At 44.0% G+C, this 23,233-nt stretch overlaps 1 protein-coding gene across 6 annotated transcripts in view; it reads left to right on the top strand.

Annotated features, from left to right (window-relative positions):
- Positions 1-1,682: 1,682 nt before the first annotated feature.
- LOC141768526 (BTB/POZ domain-containing protein KCTD1-like) overlaps positions 1,683-23,233 on the top strand; it is a 28,917-nt gene continuing 7,366 nt past the window's right edge. Inside the window, exons 1-5 of one of the 6 annotated variants that reach the window (XR_012594083.1) lie at positions 2,569-5,092; positions 8,936-9,123; positions 13,666-13,810; positions 16,071-16,376; positions 19,119-19,278. Coding sequence is in view for 5 of the 6 variants with exons in the window: in XM_074636902.1 (XP_074493003.1) it covers positions 3,443-5,092; positions 8,936-9,123; positions 13,666-13,810; positions 16,071-16,376 (2,289 nt within the window). In the remaining variant the exon portion in view is untranslated. Of the gene's footprint in view, positions 2,367-2,564; positions 5,093-8,935; positions 9,124-13,665; positions 13,839-16,070; positions 16,377-19,118; positions 19,279-23,233 lie in introns of those variants that run through there. The other 5 variants (XM_074636905.1, XM_074636904.1, XM_074636903.1 and 2 more) reach the window with 5 other exon arrangements.

Genomic DNA, 23,233 nt, shown 5'->3' with positions numbered 1-23,233 from the left:
GGCGGGGCTTCATTCTCTGCTCAGGTAGATATTACTCCTCTAATATCTTTAATATCTTTATATGAGTCCTATATATATAGTAGAATATGATAGATGATGAAAGATGTGGACCTTCTCACAGCTACTGAAAGAGGTTACTCATAATGACTGTATCATTGCTTCGTTTATCTGTGTTGATTAATGCTCTGTGTATGTTTGTCTGTTCACGTGTGTGTGTTTGTGGGCTTGTGCTGGCATGTGTGTACATTTTCATGAGCTTTTCTTTTCTGTGTCTTCCGTCTGTGTGTGTGTGTTTGTGTGTGTGTGTGTGTGTTGTGTGTGTGTGTGTGTGTGTGTGTGTGTGTGTGTGTGTGTGTGTGTGTAGAGAGACTGAGGCAGTGGGCGGGGCTAGGTAACGTCCTCTTGTATACAAGTTCAGTCAGTCAGAAAGCCCCAGATAGTCTGACCTCAGCCCAGATAGTCTGACCTCAGCCCCAGATAGTCTGACCTCAGCCCAGATAGTCTGACCTCAGCCCAGATAGTCTGACCTCAGCCCAGATAGTCTGACCTCAGCCCCAGATAGTCTGACCTCAGCCCCAGATAGTCTGGCTTTAGCCCCAGATAGTCTGACCTCAGCCCCAGATAGTCTGACCTCAGCCCCAGATAGTCTGACCTCAGCCCCAGATAGTCTGGCTTTAGCCCCAGATAGTCTGACCTCAGCCCCAGATAGTGTGACCTCAGCCCAGATAGTCTGACCTCAGCCCAGATAGTCTGACCTCAGCCCCAGATAGTCTGACCTCAGCCCCAGATAGTCTGGCTTTAGCCCCAGATAGTCTGACATCAGCCCCAGATAGTCTGACCTCAGCCCCAGATAGTCTGACCTCAGCCCCAGATAGTCTGGGTTTAGCTCAGATAGTCTGACCTCAGCCCCAGATAGTCTGTTCTTAGCCCCACATAGTCTGTTCTTAGCCCCACATAGTCTGTTCTTAGCCCCACATAGTCTGTTCTTAGCCCCACATAGTCTGTTCTTAGCCCCACATAGTCTGTTCTTAGCCCCAGATAGTCTGTTCTTAGCCCCACATAGTCTGTTCTTAGCCCCAGACCTTGTCAACTCCTAGAAACATCCCTACGCTAAGGGGTGCCTCGCAGTGTCAGCAGAGAACGTATATCGCTAAGAAGTGAAAGTCAGTGGTTTGTTCCGTTGCAACATCAGCGCCCAGCAGAGCAGAGCTACGCTTCAGCCTTTTTTGGCCTGAAAGCGACTATGCCAGTAAAACGTCCGCCTACAAAGTGCCGTACAAAAAGTAAAACTAAATTATTTCTATTCTATTGTCATATATTTAATCTCTCTACTGAAATGTCCTGTGTTGAGCAATAAACATATTATAAATATGCATACTAATATAAATGTTTGCTTACTTATTTATTTATTGTGTGAATGCTGTAAGTATGTTATCCAAATCTTAATTCTTCCGCTTCTTCTTCTTTTATTTCTTCCGTACGTTTTTTTGGACTCTAACTACTAGAGAGAGCCTTTCGTGTTTTCACGTCGGCCGTAGTTCATAGTCTGGGCAGTTTCAGTTGGTTGCAATCTGCAACCTCAACCGCTAGATTCTGCCGAGTCCTGCACACTAATGCTGAACAGACTAATGACTAAATAGACAGTATAACTTATGCAGCACTTAAAGGGGACATATCCTGCTCATCATCAGGTTCATGTATGTATTTTGTGTTTCTACTAGAACATGTTTACATGCTGTAATGTTCAAACAACACATTATTTTCCTCATACTGTCTGCCTGAATATACCTGTATTCCCCCTCTATCAGAAACGCTCCGTTTTAGTGCATTTCAACGGAATGGCAATGGAATTGCATTGCTAGGAAACTGCTTGGGTCCATGTGTACTTCCTGTCAGCTGATGACATTCACATACACTGCAACAGGAAATAAACTGGGACACATTTAGAATGTTTACGTTTAAAACTGTGAAATGTCTAAAGGGTGCTTTCACATTAGGGACCCGGGCCCAGATGCGAGTACACTTGTCCCCAAAGTCCAGTTCGATTGATTAGTGTGAACGCCCTGTACTGTACCAGGGCACGGTTCCTCAATCTGTACCCGAGGCCACTTGAAGGTGGTCTGGAGTACGGATCATGTGTACTCGGGTACGGTTCGCATCAGGTGTGAAAGCCAACCGTACCAAAACACGGAAGTGGACCGCTATTTAGCGTGAGTAACGTTAGCAGTTGGCGAGTAGTTTTGAAGACAAGGGGGGAGACAACGTGTAGAGTCGTCCTACTTTCATATCAAACTCGGTGAAATAAGAGTTTATTTCAACCAAACCAGAGTTTGTGATTGTTGGAAAGACTAACGACGACGGTTTTGGTGAGTTTTATTTTGTTTCTGTCAAGTTTGAATGAAGTATTCTACGATGCTCTGCTGCTAGAACAGCTGATCTCAACATAAACAAATACACGTGGATGATGATGCAAGTGTTCCCGGGTACGGAACAACTTTACTAATGTGAAAGATGAGCGGAGAGGGGGGGCAATCGTACTCTGGCCCGGTACTGATCAATCGTACCTAATGTGAAAACGCCCTAAATATTGTAGATTTGTGACTTCACACATGTACAGAAATCCTAACGGCTTGTTTCAAACGCACAGTTTCTGAATACGGGCTGTGTGTGTTTATCTGTGGATTGAGGGTTTTGATACTTTCACAGTATTTATATATCACTTAAACCTGCTTTATAATATAAAATACATGAAAATCGCACTTTTTACAATATGGGACCTTTAAAAGAGCTATCCACATGTATGCAGTACATACATAACTATTAAAACAAGCACAACGAGGTGATACACTGTTTAGATGTGTCCTAATGATAATAAAATACAGTGTGCATGTGTGATGATTAGATATTGTCAGTGTGATAATGTTCTCTTTCTCTCCTTTAAATCCTTGTGTCTGATTTGAAATACAGTGTAATAGGAGTTGAGATACTAGATGACAGATCTACATCAACTCTTGATCTGTGTCATCTCTTCTGGCTGACAGTCTTCATTATTCTTCATATTTATGAATGAAAGTGATATCAGAGCGAAGATAATGGTGTGTGTGTGTGTGTGTGTGTGTGTGTGTGTGTGTGTGTGTGTGTGTGTGTGTGTGTGTGTGTGTGTGTTTGGCTCCCGATGCTACTGGAGGTCACACTCCTGCAGTCCTGTTCTTCACCACATCACACAGAGCTCATGCTGCTGGTCCAATATGCAGTCCAATACTGCAGCCTTTTTTTGTCAGGGAGCGCGCTTCCAAATTTACTCTCCCGCTGCGCTCGCTCCCCGTGCCTTAAAAAAACCCCGCGTGCACGGCTGAAGGTCACTTAAACACAAAAGGCTTTCAGCGCTGCGGTCCAATATAGCGCATGCGCGCTGCCGGAGGACTGCTTCACAGACCGCAATATGGCGAGAATGCCTGGCAGCGGAGACGCGGAGCGGGAGCAGATGAGCTGCCCTGAGAGGAGCACAGAGGAAGAGCATGAGGAGGAGGAGGAGGATGATGATGATGATGATGATGAGATCCAGGAGGTCCAGATCACTGGGGAGGAAGAGGACGAGGACTGTGGTGTGGAGCTGGAGTGGGAGTCAGGGGGCACAGTGCTGGACTCCAGCGGATCCGCCGCGGAGCTCCAAGCGGTCGTTCTGCGGAGTATGGACCGAGGAGGAGAGGAGGAGGAGGAGGGAGATCCGGACCCCTTCAGCAGCAGCCAGGTTCACCTGGAGGCTCACCTGGAGGGAGACCTGCAGCCGTCAGAGCGGAACAAGCTGAGCGAGAACACCCGCCTGGCCACCCGGTACGCGGTGCGGATCTTCAGGGAGTACCTCAATGAGAAAGCACAAAGTCCGGACTTTGAAACTCTGGACAAGGAGGCGCTGTGTGCGCTGCTGCGCTCCTTCTACGCGGAGGCGCGCTCCAAGAGCGGCCAGCTGTACAGCAAGTCGTCCCTCATCAGCATCCGGAGCTCCCTGAACCGGTACCTCAACGAGCCGCCCTACTGCCGCACCCTGGACCTCACCAAGGACCCGGAGCTGCGCAGCGCCAACCTGACCCTGGCCGCGGTGATCCGGAGGCTCGAGGAGCAGGGCGCCGGTCCCGTGGTGCAGAAACAAGCCATCACGCGCTCGGACCTCCGGAAGCTGTACGAGTCCTCCGTGTTCAACACCGACACGCCGTTCGGGCTGCTCAACAAGGTCTGGTTCGAGACCTGCATGTATTTCTGCACCCGGGGCCGGGAGAACCAGCGGGAGCTGGAGGAGGACTCGTTCGGTCTGGCCGTGGACGAGGACGGGAGAAAGTTTGTGTACTTCAAGGCTCTGGGTCCGTACCACAAGTCCCGCTCCGCCGCCTGGACCAAGAAGCGACCGGACGCGGACGAGGACACGCTGCCCCGGATGTACGAGACGGGCTCGGATCCGTGTCCGTACGCCAGCTTCGTCCGGTACGTGTCCAAGCGGAACCCGCTCTGCCGGGCCTTCTTCCAGCGGCCCCGGGACCACTGCTGCGCGAGCGACATGACGTGGTACGAGAACAAAGCTATTGGGAAGAACCTGTTGGGCACGAGGATGCAGATGTTGTCGCGTGCCGCTAAGCTCTCGAAGACGTACACCAACCACTGCATCGGCGCCGTCTCCATAGCAACGCTCAACAGCATCGTGGGCGCCGCGGGCTCCAGGACGACGACGACGCTTTACGTTGCCTCGGAAACGGTCAACGGCCACGCGCAGTCCCACCTGCAGCTCGTGATCCCGTACCTGCGCCGGGTCACCGACGCTGCGGATGTGAAGCCGGCGGTAACGACGTTAAACACATCATCCTCATCATCATCATCAGCATCAATAACAACAACAACAACAACAACAGCGAGCAGGTTCAGCCACGAGGAGGACCCGCGGGCTCCTCACGCCAAGAGGCTGTGCGTGCGCCCCGGGCCGCGCGCGGAGTGTCCTCCCGTGGAGCGGAACGAGAGCGAGCCGGTGCCTGCGAGGACCACGGAGTCCCACATGAACCCGCAGCCTGCTGTGCGGTCCCCGGTCGCTGCAGTCTCCACACAGGTAACAGAGGACATGTGGTCGTGTTTCATCTCGAGCAGCCTCTGTGTGTTATAACAGCTCGTGCGTAAAAACCCGCCGCAGGCAAGGTAAAGTACAGCTTCTCTGCGCACGAGCACCGTGTGAGTCCACATTCTGCAGATAAAAGGCCACTGTTACAGATAAGTTAAGGAGATGTCCATTTTAATACCACGCACCGCCCTCTTTAAGGAGGATTCAACTATTCTTTATTAATAAAGTGCACATAACTCATTACAGCACAATATAAGCCGAAGTGATGAGAGAGATGTAACAGCTTGTAAACGGAAGAAAAACTTATCATTCACATTTGATTGAATTTGTGCAGTAGTTTACCCAGAGTCATTTAAAATACGCAATAATCACCTTTTATGCACTTTACAGAAGGAAGTAGCTTTAAAGGTCCCATATTATAAAAAATAAGATTTTCATATATTTTATATTAGAAAGCTGGTTTAAGTGCTATATAAATACTGTGAAAGTATCGAAGCCCTCAATATACGGAGAAATACACACAGTGATATTATGTCATGTGTTCTGTTTACAGGTTGTTCTGCTATCTCCAAGAGAGCAGGAAATAAGACTGAATGCAGAGTTAAGGATACTTTCAGTTACAGCCTGAAATACACACATTAACTGTATAAATAAAGTATGGAAACATGGAAGTGAGCAAATATGCTGCTTTATGCAAATATATTTATTATTGTAAATCCATGAACAACACAAAAACAATGACAGATATTGTCCAGAAACCCTCACAGGTACTGCATTTAGCATAAAAATATGCTGAAATCATAACATGGCAAACTGCAGCCCAACAGGCAACAACAGCTGTCAGTGTGTCAGTGTGCTGACTTGACTATGACTTGCACCAAAACTGCATGTAATTATCATAAAGTGGGCATGTCTGTAAAGGGGAGACTCGTGGGTACGCATAGAACCCATTTTCATTCACATATCTGGAGGTCAGAGGTCAAGGGACCCCTTTGAAGATGACCATGACAGTTTTTCCTCGCTAAGATTTAGTGTAAGTTCGGAGCGTTATTTAACCTCCTTCACTAAAAGCTAGTATGACATGGTTAGTACCGATGGATTCGTCAGGTTTTATAGTTTACTATGATACCAGTATCTTCACTCTATAGCTTTAAAACTGAGCCGCTACAATCTCTGACAGATCGATTGTGTTAATGCCTTAAAGGTCCCATACCGTGCTCATTTTCAGGTTCATACTTGTATTTTGTGTTTCTACTAGAACATGTTTACATGCTGTAATGTTAAAAAAACACTTTATTTTCCTCATACTGTCTGCCTGAATATACCTGTATTTACCCTCTGTCTGAAACAGTCCGTTTTAGTGCATTTCAACCAAATTGCAATGGAATTGCATTGCTAGGCAACAGTTTGGATCCATGTTTACTTCCTGTCAGCTGCTTTTATTTACATACACTGCTACAGGAAATAAACTGGGACACATTTAGAATGTTAACGTTTAAAACCGTGTAATGGTCGAAATATTGTATATGTGTGACATCACAAATGGACTGAAATCGGCTTATTTCAAATGCGCAATTTCTGAATACGGGCTGTGTGTATTTCTCCATATATTGAGCGTTTTGATAGTTTAACTGTATTTATAAAGCACTTAAACATGTTTTATAATATAAAAGACATGAAAATCTCACTTTTTACAATATGGGACCTTTAAAGAAATTAGTGGCGTTAAAACTAATTTGCGTTAAGGCGTTATTATCGCGTTAACTTTGACTGAATCTTAAACGTTATCTTAAACTTTATTTATTTATATAGAGCCTTTCATTGCAAACAAGGTGCTTAACAATTCAACACAAAATACAATCCATAACACAGTAAAAGAGGGTAGATAAACTTGCCTCACGTCAAGGACTTGAGGTCTGACCTTACACTGAAGTACAAGTGACGCAGGTGTGAAGAGAGCCGTTTGGAACAGAATGAAAGTGTATAGAAGACCTTTGTTCCTGCCTGTCAGGCACTGGCTTCCTGCAAGCTGCCAACTGCTTCCTCTCTGTGCTCAACGCTTTGCTTCTTGGCCAGGCACCTGGCATTGTGAAGTGTAGCCTACAAGGCAATGTGGGAATAGCTGGTGCTCTGACAGAGCAAAGTCATATCTACGGGCCTGACAGACTGTCTTTGTGTTTCTGTGCTTCCTGTCAGGCTTCTGGCATTATGTGGCAGTCCTGAGGCTGCCTGGGAGCTATATGATTCTAAATCATCAGCACTTTCTTAAAAACTTGGTGGGTCAGGCCAGCCAGCTCACAGGATGTCACAGTTGCAGAGCAAACTTGCCTGTATTAATACAGACTGTATTGGTGGAACCGTAGTCCCATATGGCTAATAATTATATATCAAAAGGGCATATTAAGCCTTCTGTAATGTTTGCTAATGTACTACTTAGAGTTGCATTGATGATTTTATTTTGGCCACTTGGGAGAAGCAGAGCAAGGTGTAAACACACGATTGACATACTAATATTGTGAGTGGCTGTAGCTCAGTGGGTAGAACGGGTTGTCCTTTAAAGGTCCCATATTGTAAAAAGTGAGATTTTCATGTCTTTTATAAAGCAGGTTTAAGTGCTATATAAATACTGTTAAACTATCAAAACAGTGAGCATTTTGATAGTCTCTGTGTCTTTGTCACAACGAGTGACACCGCTTATAATTTTTGGGTTCGTAGTTAAATGGATAGTTTTGTGTGTTTTGAAGTGGGGTTGTATATACTGTATATTTTCCATAGTAGGTGTATTACTTACAGTAGTTGACGGTCGGTGTGCCCCCAGCATGGAGAAACAGACAGTGAGCACCGACACCGGAGCAAAGCAATACAGTGCTCTGGACGGGGATCGCAGAAAAATAGGAGAAAATTGATTAGTGCAGCTTGAAGATAGTGGAGTCACATATTTAAGATGGATCAGCGGTGAGGGGCATTTGCTGACAGTCTGTAGAGAGAAGGCGATGTCTGATGATTCCTTAATATAACTTCGTGCCTCCACCATGTTGGTGTAATAATAATGTAGTCTACACTCACCGGCCAGTACCGGTGCTAGTACCGGGTGGTCTTCTGCTGCTGTAGCCCATCTGTTTCAAGGTTGGACGTGTTGTGCGTTCAGAGATGGTATTCTGCATACCTTGGTTGTAACGAGTGGTTATTTGAGTTACTGTTGCCTTTCTATCATCACGAACCACTCTGCCCATTCTCCTCTGACCTTTGACATCACAACAAGGCATTTTTGTCACACAACTCCCGCTCACTGGATATTTTCTCTTTTTCGGACCATTCTCTGTAAACCCTAGAGATGGTTGTGCGTGAAAATCCCAGTAGATCAGCAGTTTTTTAAATACTCAAACCAGCCCGTCTGGCACCAACAACCATGCCTCGTTCAAAGTCACTTAAATCCCCTTTCTTCCCCATTCTGATGCTCGGTTTGAACTTCAGCAAGTCGTCTTCACCACCTCTAGATGCCTAATTGCATTGAGTTACTGCCATGTGATTGGCTGATTAGCTATTTGTGTTAACAAGCAATTGAACAGGTGTGCCTAATAAAGTGGCCGGTGAGTGTATATTTGAATTGTGCACTTACATTAACTAATATTGTGACCTTGCTCTACACATGTGCATATGGTCTCTAAAATAAGTAGAATATTTATTACAGGATGGTATTTATTGGATATTTAAATGTCTGATTGGCTTCTGTTGACAACTGACAACGACTGCTACTAATACTACTACTAATATAATTACTTTTATACTGGTACTACCACTGCTGTGTGTGTATGTGTCTGTTTTGTGTCCCAGGACAGCTGTGGCAGCAGCAGCATGTCCAGTCAGCAGCTGGTCTCTGTGTCTCCTGTGTCTCCTCTGGGCTCCGCCGGCATCCCCAAACCAGCCCAGCTCACCAAAACCAATGCACCTGTCCACATCGATGTAGGAGGACACATGTACACCAGCAGCCTGGCCACTCTTACAAAGTACCCTGAGTCACGGTGAGAGACACACACATCTGCTATGAAAAACACACCTTACTTTAAATCAATTGGTTCCCAAACTGGGGTCGCGACCCCTAAGGGGGGGCCCAGAGTTATTAATTATCTTAATTATCCATTCGTTTGAAAAATAAAAAAAAAAAAGACAAGAAAAGATCCAGGTTTTGAGGGGTGTATGACTTTCCTCAAATTTACATATTCATTTGAAATATTTGATAAATCCATTAATTGTCAAATTAAAGTGTTATCACGGTTGGTATTTGGCTTTACAATTACATTAGGGGTCTGAATTAGTTACAGGTGTAAGTTATTGTCATTTTAAGGGACTCTTATTCAGTATTCAGGTGTATAATGGGTTCAATCCAAGTTTTGGTGTAAATGACTGGATACATTTATAGTTAATAAACTAATATTGTAATATATTAAGGGCTTTTAATGGGTTCTCTGCTTGGGTTAAGATGCTTTTTTTGTACTCTTTATTTGTTGAATTGTGATCTCTTACAGTAGTAATTATCATATCTACTGTATATCCCTCCCATCCCATCCCATCCCTCGATCACAACACCAAAAACATTTAAACTCTTAAATTATACTTATTTTCATGTAATCTGGTATGTGTGAGTCCTGCCGATACTTCATTACAACACATGTGTTTATCTTTTAAATGCCCCCTTAAAATCCAACTAAAATACATTAATTACATCATTATTAATGGGTACGTTGATGGAAATTTAAGGCAGCAAATTAAAGGGACTATTTGTAACTTTCAGAATTGCTTGTTAACAGCGACACCTGTGGCCGTGAATTCAACGAAAGTCAGCGTCGAGCTCGCGCTTGCTCGCTCTAAATAGACATGAACGAGCATCGCTCAAAACAGTGAGGCGACACACGTCAGCTAAAACCACAATATCACTCTATATTTCACCTGCTTGGCAGTAATGTTAGCTGACCAGACGGATGTCTCTCCATGAATCACTGCTGATCCTAGTGTTGGCTTTTCCTGCCTCAGCGCAGGCTGAGGCAGCGGGGCTCCGCAGCGTGTCCCTCTTCTCTCTCCGTCCGCAGCCAGAGAGAGCTCTGACCAGGTGCCGAAGGGAGACACCGGCACCCGGTCGGTAACGAGACGACAACGTTTCTCTCTGCGGAGCCCCGTCACTTCACAAGACACGGGAAACCTCTGTTGGTCTGGAGGAGCTGCAGCAGTTATTTCTGCACAAACGTCCACTGTACATTCACTAGATATTCTCAGAGCTAAACTAACTCTTCTGCAGTGTGTAGTGAGCGCGCGTTCACGTCTAGAGGTGGAGCGAGCTGAGCGAGAACGCGCGCTCTGTCTGAGTGAAGGCAAGCAGGCAGAGGAGCAGAGTACAGCGGCCACACGCGAACGTGCATGTGTCCCGACCCGGTACATTTATACGCTTAAAAAGTTACAAACAGTCCCTTTAAGGGATGTAGTTTCATAGTGAAGCACACATACACGCCGAAAACCATTCAACTACAAGAGGTGGACAAAATGGCAGAAATATCTAATCACATACACTTTAAATCATCTGTCGGCGGGCTTCTACTTGCCACCGCTGTCTCTCTTTGCTGATGCTATTAGTGTGTTTTTGTAGCTGCTCCCATGACTCACTGTTCACTTGACCCCCATAAGTTATTTTCTAGTTTTTGCTCCCGATGCTTCTGCACTTTAATGGCTGATTACGTGGCCTTTGTGGATCCCTGTTTGTGCCCTCATGTTGCTTTAAAACTCCAATATAATAGAGGTGATTTTCAGAACACTTTAAATCTGCCCAATGGCATTCAGCATGCCTAATACCCTGTTTGACTGATTATGTAACTGTTTTCATTTAGTCCATTAAGTGCTGGTAGTCCATTAACTTCACCACTCACACTGCCGACTTCTGGATTCTGGCTAATGCAAATCTTATCTCTGACAACAGAAAGTATCTTAAATGTGACCCTTCAAAAAAATAAAGCCCCCCCCCTAAAAAGCCCCTAGGAGAAAATTTGTAATAACTCATTCCCTCAAGTTAGTAACTCGTTCCCTGAAGTTAGTAACTCGTTCCCTCAATTAAGTAACTCGTTCCCTCGAGTTACTTCATAGAGCATTTCTTCCAATCATTCCTGACAGTCCACACATTGCTGATGTACGGAGACCCCCTAGATGATGTACTTCGGTAAAGTGTGAAAGATATTGACAGATTCAAACTTTCTAAATCAATAACTCAGAACAGAAACGTTGTTAAAACACAAACAACAGCTCTTTCTAACCGTAGTAAGGTAGACAACGAGCTACAACCTCATTTTAACCAAACCTGCCGTCCTACGAGCTGGACACAATACATTGGTCTCTATGTGCAGCCGGCTGTGAGACGAGTAGTCAGGGACCTACCGAAAGTCCTTCTCCATGGTCTCCCCGAACTCCTCCCACACCCGGGTTTTTGTTTCTCCGACCGCTGCTAACTCTTTCAAACTCGGAAAAAAAAGTTTGGAAACTTGTGTTTGGTGGATTATTTCTCTGTTGTTACAATGCTAATGGTCATTGTATTTTACATCGTTGTAAAGCCTGTTTATTTACCTTGACAATGATGTCCAACTTGTAAGGATCATGCATTTGTGGGATGAGCAGCACAGCTGATTATGTGGATAGCGCCCAAGTGAAATTTGCCAAAATGCTCCATCAATGGTAAACAGTGTATTCTCCTGTTGGTGTTGACTCTTGTTTTGAGTTGTTTGGTGGATTAGATGATTGAACTCTCTATCAGTAACAAGGAACAAACAAGACATAATGGCAATTTTACACTTTATTCATTTAATACACCGTCAGGAGCCTCAGTAGCGGTGGAAGATCCATACGCAGCCACAACAGCCTGGCACCTCCTCCTCATGCTGGTCAGCAACCTGGTCACACGTTGCTGTGGGATGGTGTTCCATTCCTCAACCAGGATTCATTGCAGGTCCGCCAGCGTGGTTGTGTTGGTCTCTCTAACACGTACAGCACGCCCAAGCTGATCCCACAAGTGTTCAATTGGGTTGAGGTCTGGACTCTTGGCAGGCCGTTCCATTCTCTCTACTCCCACATTGTGGAGGTAGTCTGTGATAACCCTGGCTCTGTGGGGGTGAGCGTTGTCATCTTGGAGGATGAAGTTAGGTCCCAGATTGTGGAGATATGGGATCGCCACTGGCTGCAGAATCTCATCCCGATATCTCACTGCATTGAGATGGCCTTCAATGATGACAAGCCTTGTTTTGCCAGTGAGGGAGATGCCGCCCCACACCATGACACTGCCCCCACCAAAAGCTGTTACTCCATCGGTGCAACAATCAGCACAGCAGGAGAATATACTGTTTAGTACTGGCAGAGAATTTTGGCAAATTTTACTGGGGCGCTACCCACATAATCAGCTGTGCTGCTCATCCCACAAATGCATGATCCTTACAAGCCGGACGTCATTGTGAAGGTAAATAAACAGGCTTTCCAACCATGTAAAATACAATGCCAATTAGCATTGTAACAACAGAGAAATAATCTACCAAACACAAATTTCCAAGCTTTTTTTTCCGAGTTTATGTATGTATTAAGATAGACATTGAAAATTTAACTTAGTCTTTAAATAACTATGCATTTACTGTAAAGTAAACTGTAATGTTGTTAGCCAGTTTTCATTTCTGATAGCAGACATAGTCATAGTCATAGTGACACCCCCAGGCAAAGAGAGGAAAAGTACCCATATTTCCACCATCCACTGATGTTAGAATACAGCAACACATTCTCACTCCAAACTCATCTGACATGGCTGCTTGGTCAGTGGCCCTAAGCTTCAAACTATGATGCTCTGGGTACCCCTGCAGTGTCAGTTTTGGACGTGCCAGGGACGATATGCCAGTTTCCGCTCGTTACATAATGTCTTTTCAAAATAAACTTCCAAAGGTATACTTAGCTTTTTAGGTTTGTTTAAAAACTACTTGGTTAGGCGTTAAGTAAGCTACGCAAGTTACATAACCAAACTACTGTAAAATAAGTCAATGTTGACTTGGTTTCACCCAGGACACGAACAGCAGTCTCCTGGGTGAAAGTCCTGTGTTTGTTTGACCCCTCCATCCTCCTACGGAATTTCTCGCTCTTAATACTACATCAGTTGCTCTGACCGTCTAATACCGATGCCGATGGGTTTACATTGGAGTGAATTGAAAGTCCGGTGCGTATCATATAGACGCTAAAGTGTGCCTCGGTGCGTCGGTATGACGCCAAGGGCCACTGACCAAGCGTCGGTATTTGACAAGTTGGGAGTGAGAACGGGTTAATTACAGTGGTGGATGATGGGAAGTAAAGGCTGCTGCATCTCTATAACTATACATAAAATAGGACTGCAAATTGGCAAAGTGTATTGTTTTAAAAATCTGTCAACAAGGTCTGAATATTCAGCTGCTGCAGTATATTTTAGGACATCCGTGGCCAGCACACATGACAGCCTCCAAACATTTGGTTAGTATTTGATGAAGAGGCCTGTCTGTTTTCATCTTTATTGTCTCTGGCAGGATCGGTCGTCTGTTTGATGGAACGGAGCCCATAGTGTTGGATAGTCTTAAGCAGCACTACTTCATTGATCGAGACGGCCCCATGTTCCGCTACATACTTAACTTCCTCCGGACCTCAAAGCTCTTCGTCCCCGATGACTTCAAAGTGAGTGTCTGTCTAGACCTTTGATCAGGTACTATCACAGTTCATCACTGCAGTGTGCCTGAACAGTACCACTTGAGCCCATAGACCACTTGCAGAAACTATCCTAAGAACTTCTTCTAGAGAGCATGGTTTTACAGTTACCCCTAGAACATTTCAGACACCCTGTACAGTCACAGTGTTGTACTTTCAGTCACACTGAACAATGCCTTGCTGAAGGGGCACACAACTTTTAACTAACATGCCTGCTTTAGTTACTTTGTTGTATGGAAGTCTTCTGTTTTCCTTAACCTATCCATATAGTTAATACATTCCATATGTATCATTTTTGTATAACTATGCTTTAGATTAAAAAAAACAATTGTTACATTACGCTATAAGTAAAATGTTACTATGCATCCAGCAATTTTGTGACATTATACGTAGTTGTTGCATCATGATATTTATACTTAACGTTACTATAATCAAACCGTTTTCTGATGTCTTGTCAACATATTCTGGTATAGACTTAGTTACTCTCTCTGGGCTGAATTAGTTTCAGCCAAATAAACTTTAATTCTCCAACTTTATTATTCATTATTTTATTGTCATAATAATTATGTGACACCCAAGCAGAATAGCATCTAAAGACAGTATGTGTACATTTTTGTATGTGGTTACATCTTTCAAATGAATCTGATGGCATATGTTTTATGGAGGAAGGAAACTGCCAAAATCAAAAATAAATAAATTACTCGATAAATAAATAAATATGTCATTAATTGTAGCAAAAATAATATGAGCTGGAAGCTTGGAAGGTCGGTGGTTCGATCCCCCGGCTGCTCCGGTCACTTATCGAAGTGTCCTTGAGCAAGACACCCCAAACTGCTTCTGAAGGCTGAACCATCGGTGTGTGAATTGTGTATTTGTGTATTTAGATCAGATCCTGATGGGCAGGTTGGTTCCTTGCATGGCAGCCTCTGATATCAGTGTATGAATGTGTGTGTGAATGGGTGAATGCTGACATGTTGTGTAAAGAGCTTTGAGTGGTCGGAAGACTAGAAAAGCGCTTTATAAATGCAAGTCCATTTACCATATTAAAAATAAATGTAGCCATTAATTAATTGATGAAATGTGACATCAATTGATATTTCTGTTTTAATTTGCTCCTTTATTATTTACAGTACCTTTGTATTAATTCCCCTATTTATTTGCTTTTCTGTTTTTGCTTTTCCCTTTTATTCATTTATGTGTTTATTTTTATTATTTTTTGTATTACATTTTTTATATGTATTTTTGCATTCATTTTTTATTTATTTTTTATTATTGTTATTATTATTATTATTATTTATTATTTATTTATCAAGTTTTATTTATTCTATTATTTTTTATTTTGGCAGGTTCCGTCCTCCATAGTTTTTCGATGCTCTAAAATCAAACCGGTTTAGAAAGTGTTGTCGTGTCTCAGACAGCTCACGACCAAGTCTAGACCTAGATGACCCATGCTGACAAGCCGTAGTCTGCATTATGCTTAATATAGTCAATAGTCAATAATAATTGAAACAAATAAAGTCTGTTCAGCATAAAGGTGGCAATGGATGAAGTGGGTGACAAAATGTGTTATTATTTTAAAAGTGCTAAATTCCAAATTCAGAGTATATCTATGATTGAGGGATTACTTCAACACAGTTCTCAACATGGCGTCGGCTGAGTTGGTGGCTAGTATCTAACTGTGCTAACAGTTCAAACAACGGTGGGGGGGAGGGGGGTCGTGTTACACTTCCACGCCTAGCTAGCCAGTAGGGCACAACAGAGACACTCACATGCACTAACATGCACGCGCTGCCATGTACAAACAAAGCACAGAGAAGCTCTGATTACAACACACACACACACACAGAGGGAGAGAGACTTCATTCTCTGCTCAGGTAGATATTACTCCTCTAATATCTTTAATATCTTTATATGAGTCCTATATATATAGTAGAATATGATAGATGATGAAAGATGTGGACCTTCTCACAGCTACTGAAAGAGGTTACTCATAATGACTGTATCATTGCTTCGTTTATCTGTGTTGATTAATGCTCTGTGTATGTTTGTCTGTTCACGTGTGTGTGTTTGTGGGCTTGTGCTGGCATGTGTGTACATTTTCATGAGCTTTTCTTTTCTGTGTCTTCCGTCTGTGTGTGTGTGTGTGTGTGTGTGTGTGTGTGTGTGTGTGTGTGTGTGTGTGTGGGTGTCTAAGCTTGACTTCATGTATATTGTGTGTGTGTGTTTGCAGGAATACTCGCTGCTGTATGAAGAGGCCAGTTTCTTCCAGCTGACTCCTCTGCAGGCTGAGCTGGAGCGCTGGAGGACTGAGCAGGAACGAGGGGGTGTGTGTCTGGAGTGCGAGTGTGTCGTGATTCATGTGGCTCCGGAGCTCGGCGAGAGGATCAGCATGAGCGCCCACCGGGCCGTGATCGAGGAGGTTTTTCCAGAGGTCAGAGACGTCATGTCCAATTCCCTGAACACCAGCTGGAACCAGGACTCTGCACACATCATTCGCTTCCCGCTCAACGGCTACTGCCACCTCAACTCTGTCCAGGTACAAAAAACACACTCTGGGTTCAGATTTCTAAACCTTCAACGCCAATGTTTGTCAGGGATCAGACAGTAGTGAGTACCTGTTTTCTCTGGATCAGGTTTTCTGTCAGTGTATTTTGGCACCACTGTCCCCCCTTTTTCTTATTTTCATCTTCTGTGAGCCATTCAATGATTCAGAAGTCAGACAGTGTAGACAAATACAAACAGAACTGTAACAACATGTGACTCACTAGGCTACGCTGGGGACTCGGGTTTGGACATAGTTAGCACCTGGTTCATATTAATGAAACACCTTAAAGCCAGGAAGAGCTCTGTAGCCTACTACATTATTAAAGGGACTGTTTGTAACTTCTTACACGTATAAATCATTGCGGGTCGGTGTCCCATGCGCGCTTGTGTGTGGCTATGCTGTTCAGACAAGACTCCAACACAAACTACACGGAAGCACCAAAACCGCAAAGTTGTATCTAGTGAAGCCCGTCTGTTAAACAATGTTGGCCGTGGTCGGAGGACGCGGGGGAGACCGTAGCTTTGGTCTCCAGGGCCGGAGTCTCTGCTGTACTCTGCTCCTCTGCTCCTCTGCCTGCCTGCCTGCCTTCACTCACACACCGCACTCGTTCTCACTCTTTCGCTCCACTCTCACGTGTATGCGCGCACACTACACACTACAATAGAGTTAGTTTAGCTCTGAGAATATCTAGTGATATTCTGCACAAAGTGGACGTTTGTGCAGAAATAAATGCTGCAGCTCCTCCAGACCAACAGAGGTTTCCCGTGTCTTGTGAAGTGACGGGGCTCCACAGCGAGAAACGTTATCGTCTTCAACCAAAACTCCGGTGTCTCCCCTGTTCCCTCCGGCCGCGGTCGGGAGGCTGAGGTAGGAAAAGCCAACACTAGGATCAGCATTGATTCATGGAGAGAACTTCGTCGTATGTAGAGCGAGCACAAGCGCAAGCAACAGGACGCTGACTTTCGTTGACTTAACGGCCACAGGTGGCGCTGTTAACAAGCAATTTCTGATTCTTACAAACAGTCCCTTTAAGGAGAAAAACAGGAACATAGCTGGCATTGTTTTATTTTATTTATTCTAATTTATAAACTCCAGAGTTTTTGGTGTCGGTCACACCAGCATTAATATAAAAGCAACATTTCAGACCCGAATAAATTCATTTGAATGGAACCATGTGATCAGTGAATGCATAATTCTGATACAGTTCAACCAAAGAGTCTAGAAGCAAAGAGACTTAACTCTGGTGCTTTTTTGACAACAACCGCTAGATGGCGCTGCGGTAGCGCTGCTGCCATTTTGGACTGAAAACACCAATGAGTGTGTGTCCATGGATGTATAAAGACACGTCTGTAAATCAGAGGATATAAATCAACTTCCCAGTAGGAACACTCAGATATCTCTCATTTAAATCATGATGTCCTAAAAGTAGTAAAATGCCATAATGAACGGTCATCAGACCCACGGGACCGCACCGCCCTGCACGCTCATATGACATATCCGGTTCTGCCAGCTTCCTGCTAGCTGTACGCGTCTGTAATAATGGATATATTGGCTGTAATTCATCACTTTTATTATCTTATAATAAGCATACACCCATAGGCTGTATGCTGTCAGCCTGTACCGTGGTGGATGTATTAACGTCTCTGTTCCCAAACAACCGGCTATCGGCCAGTAGCTAGTAGTGCTAGTAGCATGACATCAACAGAATTTAATGGAGTTGTAGGCTATTCACTAACACATAGGGCAAAAGACCAGGACACAACCTCTTCTACATCCATGGTCTGTGGTCTATTGGACCCTCTTCAACATCCATGGTCTGCGGTCTACTTAACCCTCTTCTATATCCATGGTCTGTGGTCTATTGGACCCTCTTCTACATCCATGGTCTGTGGTCTGTTGGGCCCTCTTCTACATCCATGGTCTGTGGTCTATTGGACCCTCTTCTACATCCATGGTCTGCGGTCTACTTAACCCTCTTCTATATCCATGGTCTGTGGTCTATTGGACCCTCTTCTACATCCATGGTCTGTGGTCTATTGGACACTCTTGTACATCCATGGTCTGGGGTCTGTTGGACCCTCTTCTACATCCATGGTCTGGGGTCTGTTGGACCCTCTTCTACATCCATGGTCTGTGGTCTATTGGACTCCAGTGGAAGTATACACGTGCAATAGCGGCGCTCCGAGTGGTTAGCGGGAACCAACTTGCATGTCTTCAGTAGCCTCATGTTGTTGTTATATAGCCTTCCACACTTCCATGCGGGGACTTGTACTGGGGCGACCCTCCAGTTCCCAAGCCAAGTCCCTACTGACTGAGCTACTGCCGCCTCAGGAACTCTAATGTTTTAGGCAAACTAGAAACTGCTAACAGGAGCTAACATTAGCAAACAGAGAGAGCGGCATTGTTACAGTGTTTCCCCCAAAACAACTTGAAATGTTATTTATATATAGCATTATGTAACGTTAGAGCCTGCAGGAAGGAACACATTGTTGTTAACAGGCTCGACAGCAGCCTGTACATTTAACTGTATTTTAGTAAGCAACCTGCACCAGAGTAATCCTCACTGACTGAAGGCTGTGACGGGATCACTTTACAGTCAGAGAACACATCAGGTTAATGATATTAAGAAAAATGGCAGTTAAAGTCATTTTATTTTATGAGGTAAAACTTGCACCAGTGTATGCCTACTGCAGTGGGATACGTTAGATCTGCTATACGATTTTATGAATTCAGGACCTGAAACCTTCAGTGACGTGATCATGGATCCAGGAGGACGTCAAAGAAACTTCAGGTGTCACCAAACAGACCTGAGTCACATGACCTCCTCTCCACCATGGAGACCTGGAAGAGGACAGATTACATGAACACACAAGAGCCCAGCTCAGGCACACAGGTAGGAGAAAAGAGACCAACAGAGAGAGAATGAGAGAGAGAGAGAGAGAGAGAGAGAGAGAGAGAGAGAGAGAGAGAGAAGGACAATATGCACACAAGGGCGAGAGGCAGGGCTGGACTGGGACAAAAAAAACAAAAAAGGGGGTATGGGGGTTCTCCCCCCTAAAAAAATTTGAGTTTCAGAGACTTTGTTTCCTGAATTCTGGTGACTTTAAAACCATAAACCCACGCGGTGCAAATACGCTGATTCTGCACCGTTATGTATCACCATTATGAATCTCCCAGAGAACCTGATATGGAGAGGGCAGAGGAGAGTACCGGCAGCTTGCGAGAAGCTCCGGTACGCATGAAAAAGTCACGGTATGCCAAGGAGTAAAATTAGTAAAATGTACCGCTACGTACCGGCCCACTTCGAGCACTGCTCATCTCTCATGATATGTTGAGCCAGGCAGCTAGCCCATAACTGCTTAACTCTACACTCCCTCCCTCATCTCTCTCCCTCTCCTCCTCACTGTGGCCGCCCGGCACAGAGCAATTGGGCCACCCCAGTGTCAATTAAGGAAAAGAAATGGGATGATTTACCTGTTTTATGGGCCCAAAAAAAAGACATACGTCGGCCCAAAAGGACGTCGGCCCACCGGGAAAACGCCTGGTATGCCAGATGGCCAGTCCAGCCCTGGTGACAGAGGCAAGAGGAGAGGCTGAGTTTGGAGGATGAAGATCCAGATCCAAACACCTGGAATGAGGAACCGACAGCCAGGAGAGAGAGAAGATCCCAGGACAGACGACGGTCCAGCATAGAGAAGCCTGAGTGAAAAGAAAGGACAAGGAGGAGAAATGAGGGACAGAGAGAGAGAAGAGAGAAGTTGAGAGTTACTGTTACTCGATCAAACAGGTATCTGTGTGGAGCAGGGCCAGCGTCCCACTTTTATCTGAATTTACAGCCAGTTTTTTAACAGCAGACATGCAGGAACAGCGGTCTCCTGGGTGGAAGTCCTGTATCTGTTTGGCCAGTCCAACCTTTCTCTCCCACCCGCCCTGTGCAGACTTTCTCACTATTTATACGTCAGTTGCTTTGACGTCTAATAAAAAACCCCGAAGAGGGCGAGAGGCGTTGAAATGTTGATCTACAGCAGGGGTCAGCAACCGTTACTATCAAAAGAGACATTTTAGGCAAAAAAATATATATATCTGTCCAGAGCCGCAAAACATTTGAGCATTGTGATGAAGGTAACACAGTTTATAGTCTAAGTATATAATTTAGTATATAAGTCTAATGCAGTGAAGGCCAAAGTGCAAATGTACTACGGAGTATTAGGGCCACATTGAGGGGAAAAAAATCTGAGATTTCCAGAATAAAGTCATAATATTACGAGAAAAAAAGTCATAATATTACGAGAATAAAGTCATAACTTTACGAGAAAAAAGTCATAATATTACGAATATAAAGTCATAACTTTACGAGAAAAAAGTTGTAATATAACGAGAATAAAGTCATACCTTTACGAGAAAAAAAGTCGTAATATTACGAGAATAAAGTCATAACTTTACGAGAAAAAAAGTCGTAATATTATAAGAATAAAGTCATAACTTTACGAGAAAAAGTCATAATATTATGAATATAAAGTCATAACTTTATGAGAAAAAAAGAAAATAACATGTAAAATTACTACCTTATAATATTATGACTTCATTCTCATAATACTACGATTTTTTTTCTCGTAAACTTATGACTTTATTCTCGTTATATTATGACTTTATTCTCGTAATATTATGACTTTATTCTCAAAATCTCAGAATTTTTTTTTTTCCTCGATGTGGCCCTAATACTCCGTCCTACCGTCGTACCATAGACCTACAACAATGACAAATAAAAATGAAAATGTAACCAAAAAACAGTTATTCATTTCCATTTTTAAAAATCCACATCATATGTTCTAACCCTAACCCTTAAAGGGACTGTATGTAAGAATCAGAATTGCTTGTTAACAGCGACACCTGTGGCCGCTAAGTCAACGAAAGTCAGCGCCGGGCTCGCGCTTGTGCTCGCTCTACATAGACATGAACGAGCATCGCTCAAAACAGTGAGGCGACACACGTCAGCTAAAACCACAATATCACTCTATATTTCACCTGCTTGGCAGTAATGTTAGCTGACCAGACGAAGGTCTCTCCATGAATCAATGCTGATCCTAGTGTCGGCTTTTCCTGCTTCAGCCTCCCGACCGTGGCCGGAGGGAACAGGGGAGACACTGGAGTTTTGGTCGTAGACGATAACGTTTCCCGCTGCGGAGCCCCGTCATTTCACAAGACACGGGAAACCTCTGTTGGTCTGGAGGAGCTGCAGCATTTATTTCTGCACAAACGTCCTCTGTACATTCACTAGATATTCTCAGAGCTAAACTAACTCTTCTGCAGTGTGTAGTGTGTAGTGTGTAGTGTGCGCGCATGCACGTGAGAGTGGAGCGAAAGAGCGAGAACGAGCACGGTGTGTGAGTGAAGGCAAGCAGGCAGGCAGAGGAGCAGAGGAGCAGAGTACAACAGAGACTCCGGCCCTGGAGACCAAAGCTACGGTCTCCCCCGCGTCCTCCGACCACGGCCAACACTATTTTGCAAGACGGGCTTCACTAGATAGAACTTTAGTGCTTCCATGTAGATGTGTTGGAGTCTGAGTCTGAACAGCGTAGCCAAACGCGAGTGCGCATGGGACACCGACCCGCATTGATTTATACGTGTAAGAAGTTACAAACAATCCCTTTAACTCAGTACTGGCAGCGATTACAGCCTCATATGTTCTAATCCTAACCCTAACCCTCTTGGGTATGACGTGAAAAGCTTGGCACACCTTGGATTTTCTGCCATTCTTCTCTGCAGATCCTCCCAAACTCTGTCAGGTTGGATCACTAGGATGTCACGACCTATCATTCGATGGGAAATGTGTTTTACTTGAATTTTCAGTAAGTATGTGTCAATATTCAGGCAAAAAGCACTTTAATATATTGAAAATGTTGAGAAGCCGTGTCAGCCGTGTTTTGAAGTATGGCATTAGAAAAGCTGTATGGAAACGGTAAAATTTGATAAAAACTTCCTCAGTTGTCAAAAAACTCTCGCTTGAGGTGGTTTTTGCCTTTGTCAAAAAAGAGTTGATGCGCTAAATGTGATATGGAAACTCCTTTACTGAATAAGTTCTGACGTAGCGAACATTTAACTCACATGACTGATTTCTGCTGTCCCGGATATATATTTACAGACGTAGGCAAAGTTGTTGGTAACGTTCCGTTAAAGAGAGAAAAACCCACAATGGTCACTGAAATAACTTGAAACTGACAAAAGTAATAATAAATAAAAATGTACTGAAAATGAACTAATGAAAATCAGATATTGTTTTTGAATTGTGGTTCAACAGAATCATTTAAAAAAACAAACTAATGAAACTGGCCTAGACAAAAATGATGGTACTCCTAGAAAAGATGTAAAATAATGTGACCATAGGGACATGTTAAACTAAGGTGTGTCCTGTAAATAGCATCACAGGTATCTTCAAACTTGTAATCAGTCAGTCTGCCTATTTAAAGGGTGAAAAGTAGTCACTGTGCTGTTTGGCATCATGGTGTGTACCACACTGAACATGGACCACAGAAAGCTAAGGAGAGAGTTGTCTCAGGAGATCAGAAAGAACATTATAGACCTTCATGTTAAAGGTAAAGGCTATAAGACCATCTCCAAGCAGCTTGATGTTCCTGTGACTACAGCTGTTCATATTATTCAGAAGTTTAAGGTCCATGGGACTGTAGCCAACCTCCCTGGACGTGGCCGCAAGGGGAAAATTGATGACATATTGAAGAGACGGATAATACGAATGGTAACCAAAGAGCCTAGAACAACTTCCAAAGAGATTAGAGGTGAACTCCAAGGTCAAGGTACATCAGTGTCAGATCGCACCATCCGTCACTGTT

The sequence above is a fragment of the Sebastes fasciatus genome, chromosome 5 (genome assembly GCF_043250625.1).
Source record: "Sebastes fasciatus isolate fSebFas1 chromosome 5, fSebFas1.pri, whole genome shotgun sequence".
NCBI lineage: Eukaryota > Metazoa > Chordata > Actinopteri > Perciformes > Sebastidae > Sebastes > Sebastes fasciatus.
The sequence above is the reverse complement of the archived record's forward strand: the minus strand, read 5'-3'. Positions and strand labels throughout refer to the sequence as shown.